Source organism: Zeus faber (assembly GCF_960531495.2).
Source record: "Zeus faber genome assembly, chromosome: 22".
NCBI lineage: Eukaryota > Metazoa > Chordata > Actinopteri > Zeiformes > Zeidae > Zeus > Zeus faber.
The window spans coordinates 20,306,613-20,332,552 of record NC_137209.1 but is presented as its reverse complement, the minus strand read 5'-3'; the positions used below and the strand labels follow the sequence as shown (position 1 = coordinate 20,332,552).

The window sequence follows — 25,940 nt, the reverse complement described above, 5'->3', positions numbered from 1 at the left end:
ACCTTATTTTATGAATAGTTATCTTTTCTTTATTCCGTTTTCAGTGCTTACTTTCTGTTTGGAAGTCCAAGATTCACTTTTTGCCGGCGCGACTCCCGAAAAGATCTGTTCAAAACAAACCAATTGTCCGCGAGTCTTGTAGCGTGTTCATATCGGGCTTGGGCCGAATCGAATATCCGGGGTATTTGCCACCGTACGCGATACTTTCATTCCCTTGCAAGCGTTGAAAGGATGTACAGCACGTGGAGGCGTGCGCGAGAGCGGGTGGAGGGCACGGACATGGTGGCGATCGGCGCGCCAAAACAGCATGTTATTTCAGATGTAGGTGATTTTACTCTATTTCACGTCTTATGTAATGAAACCTTGTGTAGTGTAACCCCGCCTCCTGTCAACAACCACGATAACATCGCGAATCGCGATATCCGGGCGGGACTGCGCCAGCATCTAAAATCGTGGATATCGCCCAAAAGCCTAGATCACGCCCTCCGTTAAACGCTGATACATGTTTTTGGCGAGTGTTGATTTGGATGGTAATCATAATAATGCTTCCCGTCTTTATTCGCGGCTGGCGACGGTTAGAGTTAGTAGCCGGAAACGGATCATTTCATTGTAAAAAGGGCGTGGCAGGTTGGGAAACACCGCCGCCGCCGCGGAGATGTGTCTCGACGGAGCGGTGTTAATGAAGTGTCAGCCACGGCAGCTGATCCCCCGTCCAAGTCCCAACCCAGCCCGGTCGGCCCCGCTGGAAAGCCGATGGAGCGACGGACGGAGCTCGGGGCGGAGTTAAGAGGAGCCGACGGGCGACTAGGGAGGAGGGGCGGGTGTGGGCGCGGGACGTCTCCCTTGAAGAACGACCTGGCGTCACCGGTTCACACTTCTGATCCGTTTCCATTTAGAGTGGCGATCCGCGCCCGGAGCTGGAGCGGTTCGATGCGGGAACGATCATCCCCCGTCGGCGGTTTACTGACCACGGCCAACCACGCCGCTCCGTCACATTAACCCCAATCAGTGCAATATGGGAGGCGGACCCCGCCACGCTTGACCACCTTCAATAGTGATTGTCCAATCATCCAGGAGGCCCTGACGATGCAAATTCCTGCCTTGTTGGTTGTTGGCGGCGAACCCCGCCACAAAACGATGGAGACAGCACGTGGAGGGTCGTATGTATACAACGCAAATACATTGAATGGATGTTTCTTGTCAAGGGGCAATAAATAAAATATCAAACAAGGGATTTATTCGGAAAATAATCTCACGGATTAACACGTCCAGTACTGATTAGTTACTGGTGTCCTCGCTGTTTTCTTTGTCGGTGGCGGACCACGCCGAAACACATGGAATGGCTGTTTCTTGTAAAGCGCCAGCTTAAAAAAGGTATCAAAACAAAATAATCTCGCGGATTCCCACTTTAAAAAGCCTCTCATGACTTTCCCATGAATGAAGCAGTTATTTTCATAAATACAGCGCAACTTTTCATAACAAAATATCATATCGGGAGTTCTTTGAAATGGATCACCCATTAAATAAACAAATAAACAAATAAATAAATAAATATATTTTTTTAAAGCATGTTTTTGTACCTTCACCGTAGAGTTTGCTTTCAAGATGTCCGCCGGGGCGGCGTCCACCTGGTGTTCGGCGGGGGGCAGGGGGGCGGGGCGGCAGCACGCCATGTGGACGCTCAGAGGAAGCTCCTTCAGGATCCTCACCACCTCCTTGTGGGACTCGCCCATCAGCGACACGCCGTTCACCTGGAGGGGAAGTCCGCAAGAAGTACCAGCGTCAAGTACCGCGGCGCTGACGGAGCTCTGCTTGGGCGCCGGAGGACCACGCCGCCGTCAGATTCTGAGAGAATTTTAACCTAGTCACCACGCACATTTTACATCCCTGGAGAAGACCTCCTGGCCCCTCAGGTGACACGCCATTTTTTGCAAATGTTTTTTGCATTTGTTAAATATGAATTATTATGGCCGGCAAGGAGTGAGTGTCAAGTGATGCAGGCCTCGCAAACGATTCGTTTGCGGCAAAACAAAGGTCATTTGGCCTAATTTGTATTTAAGGTGACCGATTGAGCCTGCGCTCCACCAAAACAAATACTTTTCTCAGAATCAAATGATTCATGTGAGAATTATTCACAGCTCAGTGGATACTAACAGTCGTCGTTCCAGTGTGAACCGTGTCGTGATGAACGGAGCGGCTGTTCTGCCGGAACCGATCACTCAATGCAGCCTTGCAATTTTGACCTTGCAACACAAGAGCCGGTTCCCCTTCATTTTTGCATTTCAAGTGTGCTGGCTGTCTTTGCCACGCGGTGTCGGCCGACCTCCAGCAGCTGGTCTCCGCTGAACAGCTTCCCGCTCCGCCCCACGGGGCCCTCGGGCAGGATGGAGCGGATGTAGTGGTGTCCCCCGCTGGCCTCCAGGCTGATCCCCAGGCCGCTGCTCCAGCTCGACTTCTCCACCTGGGCCACCTGGAGGACAGGCAGGGTTCCCCCTGGGGGTCAGCCAGGGAAGTGCAGACATTTTCTTTCCTGCATATCTGTCTATCTGTCTATCTGTCTGTCCATCTATCTGTCCGTCCATCTATCTGTCTATCTGTCTGTCCATCTATATGTCTGTCTGTCCGTCTGTCTATATGTCTGTCTGTCTATCTATCTATCCATCTGTCCGTCATCTGTCTATCTGTCTGTCTATCTATCTATCTATCTGTCTATCTGTCTGTCCATCTATCTGTCCGTCTGTCCGTCTATCTATCGGTCCGTCTGTCTGTCTGTCCGTCTGTCTGTCCATCTATCTGTCCGTCTGTCCGTCTATCTGTCTATCTATATATCTGTCTATCTATATGTCTGTCTGTCCGTCTGTCTATCTGTCTGTCTGTCTGTCTATCTATCTGTCTGTCTGTCTATCTATCTATCCATCCATCTATCTGTCTATCTGCCTGTCCATCTATCTGTCCGTCTGTCCATCTATCTATCTGTCTGTCTGTCTATGCGTCTGTCTGTCCGCCCGTCTGTCTGTCTGTCCGTCTATCCACCTATCTGTCTATCTATATATCTGTCTATCTATATGTCTGTCTGTCCATCTGTCTATCTGTCTGTCCGTCTGTCTATCCGTCTATCCGTCTGTCTTGTCCGTCTGTCTGTCTGTCCATCTATCTATGTCTATCTGTATATCTATCTCTCTGTCTATCTATAGATCTATATATCTATCTGTCTGTCTGTCTGTCTATCACTGAATTTCCCCACAGGGATGAATAACATTTTCTCGTATCTTATCTTATTTTGCTTTCAAACTGCCTGGCTACTCAAAAAACATTACAAAACAACACTTACTACAACTTGGTTGCTCGCACCCAGGATGTCCTTCCACTTCTGCACCAGCTCCTCCTCCTCGAAGCCCGTCAGCTTGAGCCCTTCGGGGAAAAAAAAACACATCACTCAAAATCAGACAACAAAGCATGGACTGAATTGACACTTCTGCTGACTTCCACCTGGTCGCATCACAAAACAGCGAATGATTCTGCAAATCTCATATTTGTCGCGGTCGAATAACCAGCGTCTGAACGTCTGAAGCGGCTGCGCGCCATTCTGAACGAGAGAACGGAAGCATGAAGTAAAAAAAGCTTCCCGAGACGTCACGGAACCGACCCCACGCATGTCCCAGAGGATCCAGAGACCCGGCTCTTCGCCTTCGAACGAACGAATAGTCAAATAGTCGATGAATCGAATACTCCGATTCATCCCCGGTCCTGCACCCACGGCAGTAGTTTGTATAATACATGAGGCTGTAGCCACTGAGGACCTGAGGACGGGATCTGGTTCCACTATCTCCATTATCTCCGTGGGTAATGAATCCCGGCTTCCTACCGTCACTGTCGCCGGTCAGCTGATCCTCGGCCGACCCGGCGTCAGAGCTTTCATTCTGCTTCTCATCCACAGACGCTGGAAAGAGGAAAGAAACGATTCAGTACGACGCGCACATTAGCACTGCTTACTGGACAGTTAACTCACCATTCTATTGCTCACAATTCAACTTGATACTGAAACGATGTTATATGTATGTATAACTGTATGTATGTATAACTGTATGTATGTATGAGTCCATATCTACTTTTTATACATAAGAATTGCCACCAACTTTCAGTGATACCATCGGACACATATATTCAATAATATTAATATATGATATAAATGTGAATAAATACATGTGCAAATTAATATAATAGAAAAATATAATTACATAACAAATAATTTTCATGATAAAAAATAATAAAACAGTTTTTTTATGCAGAAAACAAAGTATCACGATTACTAGTCTATGTTTTTATGCTTTATACATAATGAGAATGAGAAATTTCTGGATACCATCTGATAGGCATTACAAAGATATTAAACGGAAACAATTCGAATAAAAGTACTACAGAAATGGAATATTTTAATTTCATTTGTGACAGTAGCTGTATTTCATTTCAGTGGAAAACGGTTGCTTAACTTGCGAATAATAACAAAGGCAAACAACTGGATATGCCAAAGATGCTTTCAGAAACGGCCGCGCCACCCAAACAACAAAGTATCCACATCAGGATTTTCAAACCGATTTCAGAAATCAAAACAATGAAATGTAATCGTATCAAGGGCATCGATTGTTTCACGCTGACACACTCACTCAGCCCCATGTACAAAAAACACGCAAAACTGCCAGTACATACATGTTATCGTTGCTCTGTCCTGCCGCCGCTGCTGTGTGTGTGTGTGTGTGATGCATATTGCATGGTGTGTTGATGTTTTACCGCTGGTTCCATTACAGGCTTCCACAGAGTTCAAGGGCTCCGCGTCAGGGAGGCGGAGTCCCGCTTCTAACTCTGGACGCTTGGCGGTCGTGGTTACCGAACAGACTTTAAAGTCCCGGAAAGCCCGTTCCCACCCCGAAACCAACGCCCCCCGAATCCACCACAGCGGCAGCGGTTTGGCCCCGCCCCTACACGGCCAAATAAGGGGAGCCCTTTTGGGGAGCGCCTTTCACACACGAGGGCCAATTCAAAGTGCTTTACATCAGGCGTGAATACGTTCTATGAAAGCACAGCAGGATAAAAGGTAAAAAATAAATAAAAAACAAAAGCAGATTAAAATAAGTTTAGTAAAATCAGTTATAAAAGGTCAAAGTGCAATTTAAAACAGGCCCACACATTTAAAACACGGCGGGACTCGAACCCTCAACCCTCCTCCAGGGGACGGCGCCCTAATATTTCAATATTGTCAGTTAACAGTTAAAGGTTGGTTAACAAGGGTCGGCTATGGGCCAAAAAAATCCAAAATTGGCATCCCTACTTTAGATTAACAATTTGACTTTTGACTTTTGACTTTTTTTTGTCTTTTGTTGTTTATTTTACCCTACTAAAAGAATATGAACAATAATACAGAGCATCAGCTGATAGGAGAAATAACAATAACGGCCGTGGGTTTGAATATAAACGTAGACGGACGGACGGACGGGCGGCACAGGGTGGATGCGTTCTGAAGAGACGCAAAATTCTATCGCTGATCTGTGATATTAAACCTAAATGAGAAATTAAATTAAATCAGCTATACTGAATATAAATTAGAGATTAAATTAGTTTTATCAAATCGGAATGAGGAATTAAATCAGTTATTTCAAATATAAATGAGAAATTTAACGAAATAAAATCAGATTTATTAAATCTCAGCTCTAAATCAAATTAAATCAAATTTAAATTGAATTCCTACCCTGAGCTGCCTCCTCCTCCATGCGCTCCCTCTCCAGCTCCTGGATGACGGTGGCGGTGGTGGGAATGAGGATGGAGGTAGAAGAGGCCAGGGTGGAGGTGGAGGAGGGCAGGGTGGAGATGGAGGAAGGCAGGGTGGGGGTGGAGGAGGGAAGAATGGAGGAAGGCAGGGTGGGGGTGGAGGAGGTCAGGGTGGAGGAGGGCAGAATGGAGGAGGTCAGGGTGGAGGAGGGCAGGATGGTGACGCTGGGGGCGGCGGTGGCGGGCGGAGGGATCTCCTCCGGCCGGAACCCGCGGCGGACCAGGCGGAGGTGCACCGTCTGGCCCGTGTGGCGCAGCACTTCCACCGCCTGCTGGTTGGTGTAGCCCTGGATGTTCAGGCCGTCCACCTGCAGGGGGCAACAGCGAGGCGGTGGAGTAAAAACAGGTTTCACGCAATAGTTACTTAGCAACGGTTTAACGTGCAATGGTTAAAAAAAATAAAAAATAAAAGTGGAATAAGTCGATACAAGAATATTTTGCAGATTTTTCGCTGATTTTATTGTTTTGTTGTTTTTATTATGTTTTAAGATATCAACCTGCTGCTTTTCATATATTCATTTAATGAAATAATATTACATTTATATTATTATACTCTATTCTCTATTCTAAATAAAATGTAATGGGTTGAAATTTCAATGAGACAACTAATTAAATTAAATCAGTTGTCAATTTGTTACATTAAATCTAAATTAGAACTTTACTTGGTGTCTATGGGCATATAGGAATAAAATCTAAGAAATATAATACAAGAGGTAAAAATAAACAATAACAATTTAAATAAACAATGCTGCATTGTGTTTAAATCCTTTCTGAATGTAAGAAACTTTATTAATTCAGTCAGTCGACGGAGTTTTTCCTTTTTTAACAACTCCGGCGATCTCCACGGCCTCATTACGTTGTTTTTTTTGTTTTTTGTTTCTTGTTTTTGTTTTTAAACGTATTCCCGAATTGGAATCATTAGCGGCGATGCTTCTCGCCTGCTTGTTTTATCACCAAGTGCAACACAAATAAACGCTCGGATGAAGTGAAGTGAAGTGTGTGGGCAGATGCCATGTTTAAAAAATAAAAGGAGAGCAATAAAAGAGCCGCATTAATGGGCGTTCGGAATGGGAAAAGTCATTTCGAAAGGAAGCCGCCGAGCAGGGTCCGGCGCCACCGCGGTGAACGGCTTAATAAGGGGAATTGACACTCCGCGGGGTTTGAACCCCCCCGAAAAATAAAAACCCCTTCTTGCCGAACAGGGTTCCTGCGGGTACTCACGGCGACGATCTGGTCTCCGACGTGGATCCGCCCGTCCTGCTCCACCGCGCTGTCCGTCGTGATGCTCTTCACGAAAATACCGGAAGGTTCTGGAAGCGGAAGCAAGTGATAGAGATGAACCAAGAGAGAGAAGAGGGGAACGTTTTAGGTGTGTGTGTGTGTGTGTGTGTGTGTGTGTGTGTGTGTGTGTGTGTGTGTGTGTGTGTGAGAATGAATTGCATACATACTTCACAGCAGCTCACGTATAAAAATCTGCACTGGAATGGGAATATATCGAAAGTGGAATATATGAAATATTTACTTATGCTTGAGTAAATATATTTAAATAAATATACTTGAATATTTACTTGTCATCCCAAAGTAAATAAACTAAATATATGTCAATTAATATACTTGAATATTTACTTGTTATCCTGAAGTAAATATATTGTAAATAAATATACTTGAATATGTACTTTTTAGTCAGGTTTACCCGGGTTTTTAAAACCCACTTAATTCGGTGTAACAGAAGGAAAAAAAAAACAACGGTATTGGAGAACATACCTGAGTTCCTGTCGGCCACGTAGCCTGCGATGGTTATCCCCAGGCCTTGGGCGTTCTTTGCCAACGTGACGTCGAAGGTGTCGTCGTCCTCCGCCTCCTCCGCCTCCGCCTCCTCCTCCTCCTCGCAGCCCTGAAGAGGAAGAGACGCCCGGCAAATCGCAGCTGAAAAGGCTTCTCCAAAAACCAGGCGGCGGCTTCTTCCTTCCTCTCAGCCTCCACGCGGCGCCTCCCCGCGACTCCCCGGACGTATTCCTCCGTTTTCCTTCCGCCGGCGGGGGGTGACGGAGGGGCACGTCGATGATAGCCCCAAAAATGACGGGGCAGAGGTGGGGGGGGGGTGGGAAAGGTGGAATGGGAGGGTGCGGCGTCTGACGTGGAAAATGCTCAGCCCCTGATCCCTTGAAATGCGTTGGCACGCCGACGACGGTTTATTGTCTTCCCCAGGTCGGGGGGGATTGAAGACACTCCCTCGATTCAGTGGAAAACATCGACGAAATATCACAATCAAATTAAAGTCCCAAACACTTTAATATCAATGACCTCGTGATCAATTTGAGATTTCTGATAAGTACTGTCACGCGACACTTTACGTTTATATATTTTATCAAGGCAAACTAAACATGAATTGCACAACAACGTATATGAATGGGAGTCACATTAACTGAACGTCGGTATTTTTGGCAGCGCAAATCAAGTTTTCACGCTCATTAAGTTTTGACTCCACTCCTTTAGTTCTATACACAGAGATCGAGGTCCTCAATGTTGGTTTGCAGGATTCTGTGATCAAAGAAAAGTCAAAAAAATAAAAGATTTGTGTAGAAAATAGTTTCATATTAAGACAACCGCGTAAAAAAAAAAAAAAAAAAAAGATGTGACGTAGTAAGTTTTGCGAAAGCTAAAATCAGGCGGAGTCGAGGAGGTCAAGGCAGAAGGGTAACTCGTTTTTTTTTTAAGTCAAAATACCCACCTGTTGCTCGGTGACGGTGGGCAGCAGCACGGGCGTGACGGAGGGGTTGTCCTCGGCCGGGCCCCTGGTGACCACCAGCCGGACCCGGTTCCCGCACAGCCTCAGCACCTGGGCGACCTGCTCGCTGCCCATGCCGTACAGGTCCGTGTCCCCGATGCGCAGGATGTGGTCCCCGCTGAGCAGCCGTCCGTCCTGGGGCGCGGTACACGGCAATTAAACGGGTTGGATCGCAATAACTGTGGCCCGGCGGGACGTCGGCTAGGGCAGGTTGCCGTTAGGGAAGTGGCACAACTTACTTGAGCTATTCATCAAAAGCTGATGCATTATAGCAATGAGTGACATAATTACATACAGGGATAGGTTTGCTTTTTTTTTCAACCCAGGGCTTATTAAAATGTTGGTTCCCATTGTGGCGCCCCTTTGTCCGCCACACCCATCATTTGGTTCATTTGGCTCCGCTCCGCTGTGCTGACATGCAGTCCAATGGAGCAAAGGTTACTTATTTAATCAACATGTCAGTGTTAAACTCTCATTATTTTGTATGAAGTAAGAGTAATATCACACGTTTACATGTCATTTCAAACTACTTTTTTTTTGCTTTGGCCACTGTGGTGGAGGGGGTGGCTTGAGCAGCCACACCTGATGCTCGCTGGTTGGGCTAACGAGCATCAGGTTTGTCCACACCCTCAGTCAGGAGAGGAGCACCGTCATGGCACGTTCCGGCTGCGCCTGGCTAGTGCCACCTGGCCCCCCCCATCTCTACCATGAACTGCTCTTCTCAGCCGGAGGTCCCTGAACACGCCACTTGGGTGGTGGCGAAACTGCCGCTGTGGTGCCCAATGTGGGGCTCCGGCGCAGGGAAGGGACACAGTTTGGTCCGGAGACACCCTGGAGCCACCGGCGGTCTAACGGGTGGCCCCAGCACCAACCCTCTCCCGACTGGCAGCACCTGGGGTCCAGCAGAGCACCGGGGAAGCAACCTAACCACCACAGGCATCGCCGGGACCAGCCAGCGGCCAGGCCACCCCGACGAGCAGCCCCGGGGCCCCGCGCTCCAGATGGGAGGAGGGGGCAGTCTGTGGGCACCATGGTGGAAGAAAGCCGGTGCTGCTCCGGGGAACTCGGGTCCTTCTCTTTTTTTTTTGCATGAGGTATGGGAACCCTGTTTCAGAGTCTGGTGTTTGATTAATTTAAGGGTTAGGAGTGTGACCCAGGGTTACTAGACTGAAAAAAAAAAAATAGTCTGTTTAAAGCTTTTATTTTCATTTTTGTTCTGCTTGGTGTTGGGGGTGGGAGGAGCTTGAGCAGCCACACCTGATGCTTGTTGGTTGGGCTAACGGGCATCGGGTTTAAAAACCTCGTCCACACACGACGGGCGCCCTGTGTCATGACACGTTCCGGCGACACTGCCACATCCAGAGCCTAACGTTGGCTGCGACGGGTTGTCAGTAGGAAGCGGTAATTTCCTGCTACTCGGCTGAATAAAGATCTTACGGGGTACACAGCTCAAAAGGATTGACAACCACAGCTTTCGGTCGACAGTTCCTCAGACCACAGAGGGAGCTCAAAGTTAGTGTCTGAAATTCAAGGTAATGTAAAACTTGAAGTACGTCATTATGCAGCTTTGCCCTTGGCAAATTCCTGAGATCTCAGTTCTTGGGCAGGTTAAGGACGCCGAGCGTCTAATCTCTACCCTGAGGTGGATGGGTTAAAATGGAAGGAGGTTTTTTGGTCTTTCAGGCAGAATGTACGTAATATAGCAGTGTTATTAATTCCATTGTCAAGGGCGTGTGCTGAGGACGCCGCATAGTTTCTCCAACACTGGACTGCATTGATGCACAATGAGACGCAGCAGAGTGGTACGTTTTGGCAATAGACTAGCGTTTGATGGCCTGGGTTGAAAAACGGTGAACCCATCCTCCCGAGAAGTCCACGCCTACTACTTTCAATGCCCTGATAGCGTTAGATAAACCTCCACGCGTGCATCAACGCGAAGCCTTTAACGCACCAGATCGCGGGCGACTCGTAGCTCAGAAATAAATCAAATTTTTTTTTGTATCACCTGATCGGCGATGCCTCCGGGGAGGATGGTCTTGACGATGACCCCTGTGGTCTTCCCCCCGACGATGCCGAAGCCGAGACCGGTGCCGTCGTTGACCAACTCGATGGTCTCCACGTGCTGCCACTAGGGGGCGAGAGGGTAAACGTATTTCATTTACTTTTTAAATTGTTTTTTGTTTTCTGTCAACTTTCACCTGAATCCCCCCTGCCCCTGGGGATCAATGAAGTTATCTTGTTATTGATTGTGATTACCACGACAATTTAATCATAAGCATGTAGTTAGTTTCCTATAAATACATTTTTTTGAATGTAGTTATCAGGAGGAAAGTGTGTTGGAGCTGAACACAGTTTTTTCCCCCCAAACGTTTAAATAAAAAAAATACATATCATCCAAATGACTATGCATATTGTAATTACATTTGTAATCACAACAAATACATAACATATAATAATAGAATATGAAAAAAGTATACAAACAATTTACACTAGAACACTGTAATCAAACTATTTCCAAGGCGCGGGGGGGAAAACAGTGTTTTCATAATAACATATGTTTGGGACTGTTTAAAGGACACCCATAGACTCTAATTGTAATGAAGCCTCATTTTGGGTATTATTTGTTCTGCGGAGGAGGATGATGTTTTGAGCTATGACATAATCGGTAACACCATTAAAGGAGGGGGGGTGGGGGGAATTCTAATTAAAATGAAAGCGCCCGCATTAGGTTTCTGCTGAGTCGGCAGTAATCTGCCGCTCGGCATCGTGGGTGTTCGGCTCCGCGACGCTCCAGCGGCCATGCGTGGCGGCAGATTGCCGAATTGCGCCGCGACAAGGAGAATCGCATCTGTTTGCATGTCAAGTGTGTGTGTGTGTGTGTGTGTGTGTGTGTGTGTGTGTGTGAGAGACTTGGTTTCTTGTGTGTATGTGTAACAGAGCGTGACTTTATGCTGATTTCATTGGACACAATTTAATGTGTTGGCGGCGAAAAAACAAATAAATTCAACCGGTGTTCACAAGTGTTTGTAAACTGGAAATATGTCATAATAAATATTTATTATTTTTATATATATATATTATTGTTTTTTTTTTTTTATATTCATGTGCTTATTGGTTTTATGTATGTATTTAATATTATTGCTCTTAGTATTATCAACATGCCAGTATCACCTTTTTTATGCTCGGGGGGGGGGGGGTCTCAAACCAAGGCCTGGGACTTCAACCCCTGAGCCACTTTAATGTGGCCCCGCTGCGATGTAATATATTGTTAAATCAAGCCCGCAAAATGAATGATGAAACTACAATGCTTAATTTGTCCACGCAATTTGTTTCATGTTTTCAGGGAATGAAACAGGATAAAATAGAATACAAAAATAAAGGTTTTTTGGGGGGGGGGGGGGGGGGTGCGCTATTCACTTTGCATGTGTGGGGTGAATTATAAAAAAGCATGTAGGCGACGTGGAAGGAGGGACGTAAAAACCAGGCTGGGGAAGTGGTTTCCTGTGACAGGATCCGTTATCAACAGATCAGGGGTCGTTGTTCAGAGTTGGCTGACACGCTGACCACCGACCGATCGGAGTCAGCAGTGGTGCAATAACCCTCAGCACGGTGTCTTACCGCGCTGGAGGTGGCGGACAGCGTGCTGGCGGCAGAGGGGGTGCGGGACACGGCGGGGCTGGCCAGCTGGGGGATGGGGCCGCGGGCCACCGTGAGCTGCACGTGCTCCGACGCCCCCTGCAGGATGCAGATGGCCTGCTGGTGGCTCACCGACTGGTCCAGCGGCCGCCCGTTGATGGCCAGGATCTGGTCGGCCTCCTTCAGCTTCCCGTCGCTGGGGGGGGATCAACCGCAATTATATATATTTTTTTTATTTACCCAAATTCAAATCGAAGCAAAGATCTTCTATTTTTAAAAAAGCAGTGCATGGAGTTACAGCCGCTCAATGGCTTTGATTCTTGAGAACCGAAACACAAAATAATCTTCATCGAAATTTAATTTAAAGGCATTGTTAACGTGGAATACTGTTTTTTTTAAACATGGAAAACACTCTCACCAAAACTCAAATACATTTTGAGGCAGAGCCCTGCATTGCCAAGTGGGAATTGCATATTACATATGAAATAAGTATGTGATATCTCTTCATGTCTAAATATATATATATATATATTTTTTTTTTATTACTCCTTCGCCCCAGTGCCCTCACCTGTCGGCCACGCTGCCGGACTGGATCTCCTGGATGAAGATTCCCAGCTCCCCGCGGTTCTCGCTCTTCAGGCCCACCACGCTGAAGCCCAGGCCGCCGGCCGCCGGCTTCACCAGCTCCACGTGAGTCACACAGCGCCCCTAGTGGCCGAAGGGTAATCCAATCAAAATACACCTCGACCTCCGCTAATGCTCCCGGGCGGCGTCCAAGCCGTCAGGGATGGGTTTGAAGTGCCGTCTTTGGATGTCTCGGGGTATCACGTTTAATAAAAGCTGGTTGCGGTGTTGCCGAGAGAAAAAACGCTGGATGTTTAGATGGTCGAACACTTTAAACGGTATCCTCGAGGATTATCTTAGAAAAAATGTGTCTAAGGAGGGCAAAATGTCGGCGCATTGTGGTTATTTGGATGTTTAACATTTAAAGGCCACCTCCGTCCAATTCCATGTTTTTCCAAATGAAAAAATGTTAGTAAACAATTTTCCCTACTAAGCAGTAAATATTATTTGTAATATATTGATATAATAAATGATTAATCTATCTATTATTTTAATGTATTTTGTATTTATTCTATTTTTTTTGTCCCATCTTGGTATTTTTTTTTTTATTATTACGTCACCGTGGTGAGATGTCCACCTGTCAAGACACTGGGTTTTTTTATTTCACATTTTTTATTTAATGTTGGAAAAACCTCAAACTTATTAAAAAGTAGATGAGGACCAAAATAACAAGCATTTAAACTCAGAAGGGAAGGTGTTTTTCTACACGGGCGGCCGACTTGCTCAACAGAATGATCGTCAAGAAGGTTTGTTTCACCTAAGTGGGTGTTGCCCGTCACTTCTTGACAAGCGAGCCTGCGACGGTGAATAAATGGCGGGTCACATGGGTAATTTATCAAAAGGGGCTCGGCAGTGACGGGAGTCAATGTGAACATTAAAGGATGGGTTCGCTATTTTTCAGCCCAGATCTCGGAAGATTGTTTGGTTTCCATCATGGCAATGACCTGGCTGAGCGCTTTGAGAAACTTACCACTCTGCTGCAGATCCTCGCTGTGGTTCAATGGGGCGGCGTGTTTTCGAACATTGCTTTCAATAATCCGTAATATCACGTTTTCACGTCATGTAATTATTAGGGTCCAGAGCGTGAAGTTGGCCACAGCAGGTTCAGTAGGAAGCGAAGCAACTTCCTGTTTCTAGTCTGACGTTAGTGCAGCTGTAGCCAAAACAGCTGATTTTGTCAGGAAAAAGATTTTAAGTGCGCAGTTTGACCATCTAATAACTGAGTTTCCCATTTTACAAAATGGGATTGAGCATTTTTTTATTTTAAAGGTTGGAAAAGTTTGCCCCATTGGACTTGGTTGGGTCAAAGTGCGGTGAGAAGTTGCAGCTGAGTGGCAAGTTTCGCAACAGTAAAGTGCTTAGTTTTTACTATAGTTATTTATGATGTGAACCAACATTTTAGTAAAGGCTTGGGTTGAGGGGGGGAAAAAAGGCAAATCTCTAAGTTTTAAATGGCTCAGTTGTAAACTATTGGAGGAGGCCTCTGGCTAGCATACAGTAACTACATAAAAACCGCGGCTGGGAGTACCTGTGCCATGGAGTGGATGGTTTGTTCAAATTCTCCGGGTGGAGATGCTTTGCAGTTTGCGGGCGGGACACTGGAAATGTCAGCGCAGGAAAGACGGCCTCCGTTGGGCTTGAGCGCCGTGGCAGGAGCTTCCTGGAATCCCCAAAACATACAAAGAGGGTGATTTTCTTTTTCGCGGTGATTTTTCCAGAAAATGCCAATATTTCGCCCTGGGCCCGGAGCCTTCCCGTGAGCTGGGTCATTGCCGCTTTGTGAAAGCCATTGTCGACAACGTCAATAAAAAGGATGTCTAATGGAGGTTTGGACATAACACGTCGATCGGGTTGGAAATAAAACGTCTATTATTTTGTCTATTGGATTTTCATCCTGCCGTTCAGGGGAAACAGCTGTTCGTCTTTTGGAAACGCCGCTCCTTGACAAGAGCTGCAATCGCTGGAAACGACGCCCATCAAACACAATTAAAAGTTTGCACTAAAAACTGTAATGATTCATATTTATCCCTTTATTTTGTGACATTTAGCGAGTTTTAAGGCCGGGCACCAACTCTCAAGATTAGATGTCTGAAGGCGTTGGGAGGGGGGGCGGCGCTGCCGCCAGATAGTTTGTTATCCCTCTATGATTAGATAGACGGGTCTATGGGATGGATTAAATGGCAGCCTAATCCTTCAGGAGATAATGGCTCCGAGCTGATGTTCCAACAATGACTCCGCTCCAAACGCGATATTTCCATGGTGGTGCGGCGGAAAGCGGCATCAGCGGCCATCTGGACGCCTCCGTGCGCTCCGCTTTTTAATTGCCCGCAATGACTTCACTTTGTGTGACGGATGAATTACATGACTGAGACAACTCTATAAAAGAGCGTTTTTTCCGATTTCATTAGCTAAAGGGCGTGCGGCTTATGACCATCCGAATTTGATTCCGTCGGAAGGGGGGGACGGGGCTTTTATATGCACTCTGTGCCTTGTCCGAGATATGAAATATGCCGTTGTCAGGATCGGCCGTCCTTTAAAAACTTTGCGAGTCGACTCTCAACTTTTAAGAGCCGCGTCCTGCGCTGTGCGCCCCTCTTTATCTACTGTTCAGGCCTGGACTCTGCAAACAACACCCCCCCCCTCCCCCGGTTGACCGCGCTGTGCCGACGCCCAAAACAAACCCCCTCGGCCGAGCCGAGGTGGCGTAGCACGGGGTTCCACAGCCCATGCGTGAGCTGTGCGAGCCAGGGCCCCGGCTAAGAGGATTAAAGTTCCAGTTTGGTTCTTGCACATTTAAGAAATTGTTTCTGCCCCGCTTCACACGCCGGCGGCCCCGGCGGCCTCTTTCTCCCACCCCCCCCCCCCCCCCCCCAATTGGTGCGCGGGTCGCCGGGGCAACGCGCGCCAGACCCTGGCCGAGGAGGAGGGAGCGGTCTCTCTTGTTTGGCCGTCTGGCTCGTGTCTGCAAACAGAAACAAAACAGGCGGCCTCTCCCCAAATTGGTTCTGCTTGAAGGCGGTCAGGCAAGCCGCGTCTCGGGGCTTTTTGGCGAAATTCTTCCACGGCAAGTTGCCGTTGGGATATCGGACTTAAAAGCTGGAATGCGTGGGGGGGGGGGGGGAGTTACGATCGGGAGCTACGATAACTGCCCCGACATACTTTTGTGCAGTGAAAGTCAGACATGGAATCAGTGAGTACGCCGAGGAATGCACACATCTACCGGCGAGGTCGGCCGGGCTTTAATAATGTGAATTCCAACGAGGGTGGTGGTCAAAGGAAAGAAACAGCCAAATATCCATCCCTGCCTCCGCCTGCATAGCTCAAATACCTTTCGCTTCTGCGCCTCAAGCACAGACTTTCGGCCCCTTGGTACATCCACGGTTCTCCTACCTTGGCGTATTCCATTCCTCGAGGGGGCGGAGACGCGTCCGGAGTCACCCGTTTTTCCCCGTTGTCGGGAGCCTCCCCGAGGCGAGTTGCCGGTTTGCATTCCTGCCCGTTCCTCCCGCCATCGATCGTGATTTGTCTTCCCCCCCCCCCCCCTTTTTTTTTTTTTTTTTTAGGTTTTAAAGACCTAACCGTCTGCCCTAACTCGGCGAAGAGAGACTCAGCCTATTTTTATTTTTTATTTTTTTTCAGCCACGTTCAGCTGTTAATAGGGGGGGGTGGGCAGTTGTGATGTCACAAAGACATGGCACGGTAACATAACATTGACGCGGGGACCGAAACAGTTGTTGTGTCGCGCGGCGTCCAACGTCGTGTGAATGAAACGACAGCGAAGTTGGAACTATTAATCATTTGGCTGGGGGTCCCCCTCCCCCACGGGGCCACCGCGCTGAGAGCCGCGGCCTATTATGAACTCCCCTCCCTTGATTGCGCGGCCGCTTGTAAAAGCTCCTCGACGGCACTCCTGCGGTTTCCTCAATGGCTTTGTGGCCCCGCGGCCCCCTCCGGCTTTCAGCCGCTGTTAGGTCGAGAGCCTCGGCTGTTAAACTGAAGGTCAACACTGAGCCGACAAGGCCAGCGTCAAATGCATCAAGGACGGTCTGCGTTCACGTTCAGTCTCTCCGAGTTAAACAGGGAAAAGATTTAAAAAAAACTGCCTTGAACGACGTTTCGGCCTGCACTCAGTGACAGTTGGCTCCAAAGGTCAGTTAGTTGTCCAAAATGGTAGTGGGCTTATTTGTATTTGTAAGTCTATCTACCGCTGTTTTGCCTCCAGTCGTCCTGTCCGAAGACCTAATAACATTTAATTGTATATATTTTCTGCTCTTCATCTGGGAGACGTCGTAGTTGAAACAAGTGACGCAAGATTATGTTCAATCGCAAGCGATTAGTTCGGCGCGAACTACTATCGAAATGACTCGGGCGCTGGGAGTCACTCCGGCAGAAGGGTGAGTCTTCAACTCACAAACTGAAAATGATTACTCCAGCTCCAAATAATGGTTTTGATTTACACTTCATGTCATTTCTCTGCCAAAGAGGAAATACTAAAAATAAAAAAAAAATCACTTTCTGGGATCCCCAGTTTGAGATCCAATTCTTTAGGCCAAAAGAATAACTTTGGAGCCGAATCTCAAGCAGAGAGCCAGACCTCATCACTCGTTGAGGCCGGTGCACAGAGCGCCGCGCCGTGCCCTCAGGAAGGTTGTTTTTAGGGCAGCTACGGCCAGCGGTCATCCGTGCGGGGAGTGACGGTGAGTGAGCGCCCAACCCTGCGGAGGGCCACCAGACAGAAGGGGGGGCTCGGGGGCTCTGCTGGCGCTGCCTCGCCCTCTTTACCGAACCCACCCTGGTCTCTGGCCGGGAAGCGCCGCTGCGCTTCAGCTTCTTTCCTGAATCTTATCAACGGCCTCCACGCGACACGGTACAAACGCTGCTCCCCTTAATTGACGACGAGCGCCTCGGCCGTTCCAATGTCACGTTCTGTTGCCCCCCCCGCAAATTGATGGAAAGCGCGTGCCGCTACCGAATGCGACGGGAGGGGGTGGCGGGACAGTTCCTGGGGCTATTATGAGCAGCTACGTGGGTAAAATGGCCTCTTAAATGTTTGGTGTCATCATTGGCGAAGGGCGTATGAGGGGTCCTCTCACTGTAGCGTGGGAGCCCCTGTACTCGGGGTAGAGGAGGCTGCAATGTGCTTAGCTTCACTTGGATACTGTAGTGTGTGTGTGTGTGTGTGTGTGTGTGTGTGTGGTACATGTGGTCAGCTTTTACACTTTTGAACCACGCCAGGAGCTAGGGACCGGGAGGAACATAAGAAAACCCCTGGCGGGCATTTCATCAACCAACATAAATTTTTTTTTCCTCCGTTGTAAATGCCACCCAAGCAACGTCTGTCAAACACAGTCACATGAGGCCCGTGGGCGTCCGAGGTCGTGCACCGTGTTACTCATATCGCCCCGGGACGGAAGCGCTACCTGGTCCTTGAGGTGCTGGACGGACTTCTGCAGGGCCAGGATCTGGTGGAACAGGGGGCTCTGCAGCACCGACCGCAGCAGGCTGAGCTTCTCCTCGGTGGGCACCTCCCCCCGCTCCTTCAGCTTGGCCTGGAGACGCTCCACCGCCTGCAAGGCACGCTGCGTGTCTGCAAGCCGTCGCATATTTCAGTGACAGATCAGCCCGGCCGGGGGTGGAGGGTGATGGGGATGGGGGTGACGTCAGACAGGAATATCATGTCAACAGCATGCCGACATTGTACAGAGAGAACAAACTGAGGTGTTTTTGTCTGGGTGTTTTCGTTACAAAAGGGAAGTTTCAGATCAAACGTTTGCTCGAGGATGTAGTTTTGGCTTTTTTTTGGAAACGCTGGTTCTGGGGCTGCCCCCCTGAAAGTCGAGGAGTCAAATCCAAAACCCGTCCGTGGACTGAGATTCAAGTCGAGCGGTGTGTTTTGTTTTTGGGGGTTTGTTTCTTGTCAGTCAGCGTGCATCACAATAGCGGGATCAAACGGATAGAAGCTTACACAATGCACTGGGATAACTCTTCAACGGGGAATTATAAATAAGGGGAATCATAAATATATTTCGCTCCGTGCGCCCCCGTTCCTCAAAATAAAAGCTCTAAAACGACAGTGTGGGGGCGGGGCACGGAGGAACGCTTATCGATGGGGTACTTTAACGGTACTCTTATCGCTTCTTTTTTCTTATTTAAGAGGAAAAACTTGAGCAGTATTAAAACTGCGTTACTTTCTGCATCTTACGCACGGAGAGGGAGTCACAGGAAGTGTCCCCGTTATGCACGGTTCCGTTCCCTAAAGAGACATTATAAGAAAATAATAATAATAAGTAAAATTAAAACACTGCTTTTGGCGAGCTGGTTAAATCCCCCAAAAAAACACAAAATTAAACCACACAACACAAAAGGGTCTCTCGGGCTTTAGGTGTGTGCGCTGCTGAACCACGGTGCAACACAGACGGGGGGGACAGAAGCAGCGGGATCAGATGACAGCAAAGTGTCTCAGCGTAGTTTCTCGCAGTTAGTTTTTTTGTTTTTTCTTTCCTGTTAATTCGGCTCAGTGACACTCATTTGTAAAATGGTTTACAAAATGAAAGTAATACATTATTTATTTGTGGATTTAGAAATGCATTCATGGCTCAGATATATTTATTTTAAACCTTAATACACTAGATTGTAGTATTTCTTGATCTGTATTTGCATTTATTGCATTACATATACCGTATGTATGAACTGTGACACAATTCCTTCCATTTTTATTAACTTTTTTTTTTTTTCAACATTTAGACTACATTACGTAATTTAGCTGGCACTTGGGTTCAAAGCAATTTCCAAAAATTTTTCCCGTAAGTTCAAATATAAATACAGTAGTTACGGATCTAAACCGTTACGAGCAGCAAGTTGTTTTTTATCGTAGATTCCCACGTGACTTGAACGCAGCACCTGTACAGTGGCAGTGAGCCCGCCGTGGATCCCAGCGTCCATTAAAACTCAGCCAGGGACTATGGTCGCGGCCCCTGTGAAAACTCCAAAAGATGAGACGGAGATCGTGATTTCGGGGGGGGGGGGGGGGTTCTTCCTTCGCTTGTGGCACCGTTTAGGTTGTCGCGTTTCGATACTCGGCACTAGCGGGCGTCGCTCCCCGGCGCCGTGGGGGAAGAAGTCTTATAATGGTTGGGGGGGGAAACCCTACTGTTTTCTCTGGCTGGAACGATGGTGACATTCTTATGTGAACAAACACGCATGTAAACACAGCGGGCGATTATCGAGGTCAGAAAATGATCTAGGTCGTGTCCAATATGGTCGGATGAGTTGATAGTGACTATCGCGACAGGTCTGCGCGCCGCGACTCATCGTGCTTCAGCGCAGTCAGATGGGGCGTCGACTGTGTGACGTTCAAGGCTGAAGATATCGTCGGACGGTCTTTTACGGCGGCAAACTACGCGTTTAAATCAGGCTTTTTGCACTTCCTCAAATCAGTGATTTTGGCTACATCGCGGTGGACTCGAAACAGTAAGGCGTGGGTGTGGCTCCCTACTGTCCACCCACACTCGCCCGTCTATGCGGTCCGATGGGGCAAAGGTTGAAGCCGCCCCCAAAAAAGTAAAATATCCGGCATCACACTGTGGTGCCGTGTTGGGAATAACGCGCGACGCCAACATTTGACTAAAAGGGCCGGGGTTGGGAAAAGGAGCGATCCTTTAAGAGTGGGAGCGAGAGAGCGCCCACTTCCCGTCGTCGCCTGGGGGCTGCTCGGTAGCGCTGCCGGCATCGGCGTCGTGTCGCTCTGGGCTCTTTTACCACAAGAGAAAGGAAGCGAGACCCCGAAATTTCCAATGCACGGAATACAAACCAGTCCTTCAGTTATTTGTGTTTTTTGGGGGTTTTTTTCCCCCCAGTTGCTGCTGGGTCAGTGGAGGGATACACAGGGGCCCAGAGCGGGGGCGGGGTGGGTGGAATGTGAATAGAGCTTTCCACAGTTTACTTGCTGGACCCTAAATAAGCTCCTCCAGATCAGCTTGTTACCGCACGGGGCGGAGCCCGACGTGGTCCCGGACGTGGACGGTACAATTTCCGCGACTCGCCATCTGTGACTAACACCTAATAGGCCATGCGCGGGGGCGTGCCGGGGCCCCCTCTTTTTTTTTTATTTTCTATTTTTTTTTTCTGGTTCTATTTTATTCATTTTAACACCGAGAGACCTCCTTGCCGTTGGAACAGACGCTGTAAACAAGCCCAGTAAGCCTCGGCAGACAGATTTTCTTTTTTTGTGTGTTTGTTTGTTTTTTTTTTTCCCAAAGCAAAACCGTTGTTTTGGTTGCTCTTGTCTCAGCATGAATAATGAGTGGGTGGGGGTGTGTGTGTGTGTGTGTGTGTGTGTGTGTGGAAAGACAGAGCGCTCTCGAAGAGGAGCAGACGCTGGGAACTGATAACGGCCGGCGTTATCTTCTGTGTGTTAAGGCCGGGAGGGAGGGAGGGAGGGTGGGTGGTGGTGGAAGGGGCATTTCTTTAAAAACCACAAATAAAATTAAAAAAAAAATTCCAAATTTCTCGTCTTCAAATCCCAGGCCCATATGCAAATAACTGGGTTAATAACGACCACTCACCCATTGTTTCGATCATCTTGTCAACGACAGCCGCCCCGTTAGAAAAAGGCTCCGAGCGCTTCCTTTCTCCAGCACCTGGGAAGCACAATGCATTGTGGGGTAATTTCTTAAAATCGTTTCTGTTCAAATTGTTTGTTTTGGCAGCGAGAGGCTGCTTCCCATCAGGATGCACGGATGCTCTATTCTCCGGGGGCGGGGGGGGGGATTTCAGCGCACAACAGCTCCAATAACAAAATGGGCAAAATTAATAAAGTACTTGAATAAAAAAAAATGGACAAAGAAATAAAATGGCAACATGCGATGAACCGAAAGATAAACAACAAATATCAACCTCAAAAGTAACCCCCAAAAAGTAAAGACCAGAAAAAAAATGCATGTACAACAAACCTTAAAAAATGAAAACCTAAACAATGAAATAAACCGTAAATGTACAATAAACCTAATGACAATCGATATGAACCTCAAAATTGACAAAAAGCTATTAAAAAAATGACAAAGATAAAGGATTAAAATTGATCATGTGCAATAAACCTGAACACCAACTAGAAGATGGATCAATCACCGTATAACAACCCTCGTGCATTGTAGAAACTACAATCACTTAGTAGTTAAATAGCAGGAATGTACACCTTGGATGCCTGTAATGTATCCTGTGCAGAGAATCACACCTTTTTTCTTGCGTTTTTACATGTTTACCTATTTCTGTTCTTTATTTTTGTGTATTTGGCAATTACTATCTTTTCGGTTGTTTCGTCGGACTTGAGCTATTTTTACACTCGTCTGCACAGCAACGCAGCGACCCCTCGCCACGACAAATTCCTCGTGAAATGGAAAAGGGGATTCCGATTGGAAATAAACTCCCTGATCCTCAAGGCGACGCCTCGGTGGAATACCGTGAGAGAGCAACCGGTGTCCCAGTGGTGGCGGCGGCGGTTCAGGGTTTAATTGAGTCGCACATGCTATTATTGGGCGTCCATCAAGGTTGCCTTATATCTGACCAAAGGGGCTTTCAGAGCGCAGGCGCGTCCTATGCGAAGGGCCCTTAATGCTCTTATTGATGGATTAACACCTGGCAACCCCCATGCCCAAGGGCACTCGATTAAGTGGCTTTGCCCGTGCTTTTGTGACATGCGTGACCTGAGGTGGCGGAGGCCCACGCCCCGCAACAATCACGCAGGGTATGTCGGGGGGGGGGGGGGGGGGAATGACGTGCGGCGCAGACGCCCATGTTGTTTACCGTTTCCCAATCGTTGCACTGCCGCGGAAGACTTTTAACAACACCAGGAACCGCTCTGTTTACCGCTCAGATGTCGCAAAACCCGTACAACCGTTCTTATTATTACGCCGTGTTAAGAGATAGCGACGCGAGATTCGCGAACAAATCTTTGAAATGAGTCGGGTCACGCCGGAAAAAAGGAGTCGGCGTGCAAATCTTAAAAGTGAAAATAAAGGCTGAGGACTAAATTAAAGTAAAAAAAAAAAAAAATGACTCAATCTGACTAAGACTTTGCGTTGCACAAAAATAAATCACGCTGACAGAATGAAATAATTCTTGAACGATGACAAGCCCAAGCCGACTCTTTCGACCCTCGTACAGGAAGTCCTCCCTCGTTTCACCGACTGGAACGAACAAAGTCAAACGGAACGACTCCTCCCCCGCCCCCCGAACCTTTTTTTTCTCCCCGTCGAACCTTTTCGTCTCTACCTTTCAGAGTGAAACTCCAGCTTGGTCTGAGCAGCACAGAGCTGCTGCCCCGCCGCAACCGGCGAATTGGTGCAGCCTCGCAATTTAGATTGTGCAATGACAATTAGTTGAATCCAGAGTACAAGCACTGAGGCAACTGATCCTGAGACCCAAGCGCTAGTTGCCATTATTCATCGATTTTAAGTGGAATAAAAACGCTTTCACAGCGCGCCTGGCTCTAAGCGGGAGAAAAAAACGCGGTTCGAAAAACAAAAAAAAACAAAACAGATTTATAGAGCGGCTTGGGTCTACATTTCAGGAACCGCGTAAATGTCGACAAACCCGCGAGCGTTTTTTTTAATCAACGGGCAAAAAGCCGTTTCATTTTTTTTTTCCTTTCCACGACTTCTGATCCTTGTAACGCGTCGCTCGGGCACTAAATTATGATGCTTAAAACAACCGTTTGGCAACGAGGCGTAATGCTGCTGTTAGGAGTCGAACCTTTACAACCCAATGGGCACAAATCAGGGCGGTTAAGTTCTTTGTTTATGACTAATGTTCACACTTAGCAGGTCCTTCTATCTTCCCGGCGAATTTGCAAGAGCGTCAATAATTCATATTGATGAAGCGTCGGGCCATTAGGCCTCATGCGTCAGGACATTACGTGATTATAGGTGATTATCAGGTAGGGCGCTGGGGAGGGGAGGCCCGGATATTCACTTTGCGTTCAAAAAGTTGCGTTACCCAACTGACGCGGTCGCGGAGACGGGCTTTGACGATATCGTGATGTCACAAACCCCCGAAATCCCACATATCTCGTCCCCCGCTCCCCAAAGCCGTCCGCACGATCACAACGTGATTCGCGTGGCGTGAGGGCCGAAGCGGAGTTGAATCGGGGTTCGTTGATGATTGACTTCCGTTCGCTCTTTTTTTTTTTTGTTTTTTTTGTTTTTTTTGGTGAAAATCGTCCGGTAACGCCTCGGGGGACGCAAGCTCCTCGTGGGAGCAACGATAAACAAAACTCCAAGGACGGGAGGATGGAGTTGTCGTCATTTTGTCACGGTCGTTCCATCTCGCGCGGATTTAAAGTGGTAATCCATAAATTGATCTGCGGCGGGTGAATTACCCTCGAGGTAATTGCATTGGCGGCGGACCGCGCCACCAGCAATGACACAAATAAATTGAGGGGGGCTTGAAAGTACCGGCTAAATAAATATGGCACGAATATCCCAAATGGGATTGCCACTTTAAATCCAGATTCTTAGATGATTCTGCCCATTCGTAAAGTAGGTTGTTTTTTTTAATTTTGTCACTTCCGTCGTACTATTTTGTATTGATTTTCGGTGAAAATCCATAATTTTGTCCGTCTGGGTGGATTACGCTACAAACACCCTACAAACATTGGCGGACCCCGCCACCAACGATGTAGACAGCGTGTAGAGCGTTTATCGCTCTTATGCGCTGATGAAGTACCAGGTGAGTAAACATGAGATAAATATCAAACATGGGATTTGTTCCAGCTAAATCTCACGGATTACCACTTTAATACCAATATATTCGAAGGACGTGTCCTCAAAATGTAGATTTCTCCTTTGTAAAGGTCATACTATTTGATGTGGATTTCAGGTAGTAACCCATAAACTTGTCAGGGATTACAATACAAACATTTGGATATTTTTTTGTGGGGGGGGGGGCGGGTTCGCATCCTTGTCCGGCACAAGGCGGCGGACCCCGCCACCAACAACGTCAACAGAATATAGAGGAGCGCCTACAGCTCCAACACACTGAATGGAGGTTTCTCGCGAAGTACCTGCTCAGTAAACAGGAACCAAACGTCAAAGATGGCACTGTGTGTTTTTTGTTTTGCTTTAATCAAAATAACCTCACGGATTACCACTTCAATGCCCATATTCTAAGCGACGTAGTCGTTCGGCGATGACCGCTGCTGACCGCGGCGTCAACGAAAGCCAATTAAAACGGAACAAAGTCAACAAATCCGCTTTAAAAACAGCACGGACGTCGGGTAGACAGGGGGGCATCCCTATTTTTGTTTTAACTCGTGGGTTCCCAACGGTTGACTACCGTGTTGTTGTTGTTTGGGGGCAATCCGCTTTACCGGGCTCCTCCTCCTTCTCCCCCCCCGGACAAGCAACAGGCTTCTCCCGCAACATGAACCCCGAGCACCGGCGTCCTCCACGAGTATCCGCAGTCAACGAATAACCCTCGAACGCGGACGGAGAAGCCATTACAGCCGCCAGGACCCGGATTAAAAAAACAAAACAAAAAAAAAACCGTTAGAAACCAAAGCCGAGAAGCCGGATCCCCCCGGGGCGGCGGAGCGGCGTGAGGGGCGGCGAAGTCCCGCTCGCCGGGACGGAGCGCTCCGCGCTGTTTCCCGTCATTAATCCCAACGAAAAAGCCATAAAAAGCCAATAAAACCCAGTATCGTCAACTTACATGGGAGTTGAGGCCACTTCCACCGCGTCCCGTGCTCCAGTCAGTCCGGGCGAGCGGCTTAAAGATGGGGGCGTCTTTGTAACCTGATCCGCTCTGGAGGGTGGTTTTGTTTTGTTTTTTTCCTCCCCTCTCAGCGGGAGGGACGGGGAGCTGAGGCCGGGCCTCAAGCGCCGCTTGGCGGCTTCGGGGTGAAGGGACGGCCCGGTGTCGGCCCGGTTCTCAGAATCTGTTTATTCGGCCAAGTACATTCTCATATACGAGCATTTTATAATTTTCTATATTATTTTACATTTATTTGATTATTCATTACTTAATGAATGTATTTGTCTCTTTCTTTATCTATTTATTTATTTATAAATGTGGT

General features: G+C 47.8%; 1 protein-coding gene across 6 annotated transcripts in view; it reads right to left on the bottom strand.

Annotated features, from left to right (window-relative positions):
- mpdz (multiple PDZ domain crumbs cell polarity complex component) overlaps window positions 1-25,679 on the bottom strand; it is a 76,941-nt gene extending 51,262 nt beyond the window's left edge. For all 6 annotated transcript variants that reach the window (XM_080023309.1, XM_080023311.1, XM_080023312.1 and 3 more), the window contains exons 1-15: window positions 25,577-25,679; window positions 21,436-21,510; window positions 18,292-18,458; window positions 14,400-14,531; window positions 12,816-12,955; window positions 12,230-12,443; window positions 10,617-10,739; window positions 8,555-8,746; window positions 7,588-7,717; window positions 7,045-7,133; window positions 5,744-6,131; window positions 3,866-3,940; window positions 3,332-3,411; window positions 2,324-2,470; window positions 1,581-1,751 (exon numbers count right to left, since the gene is read on the bottom strand). In XM_080023309.1, coding sequence (XP_079879435.1) covers window positions 1,581-1,751; window positions 2,324-2,470; window positions 3,332-3,411; window positions 3,866-3,940; window positions 5,744-6,131; window positions 7,045-7,133; window positions 7,588-7,717; window positions 8,555-8,746; window positions 10,617-10,739; window positions 12,230-12,443; window positions 12,816-12,955; window positions 14,400-14,531; window positions 18,292-18,458; window positions 21,436-21,451 — 2,064 coding nt within the window. In that variant the 5' untranslated portion in view covers window positions 21,452-21,510; window positions 25,577-25,679. The remainder of the gene's footprint in view (window positions 1-1,580; window positions 1,752-2,323; window positions 2,471-3,331; window positions 3,412-3,865; window positions 3,941-5,743; window positions 6,132-7,044; window positions 7,134-7,587; window positions 7,718-8,554; window positions 8,747-10,616; window positions 10,740-12,229; window positions 12,444-12,815; window positions 12,956-14,399; window positions 14,532-18,291; window positions 18,459-21,435; window positions 21,511-25,576) is intronic.
- Window positions 25,680-25,940: the final 261 nt, after the last annotated feature.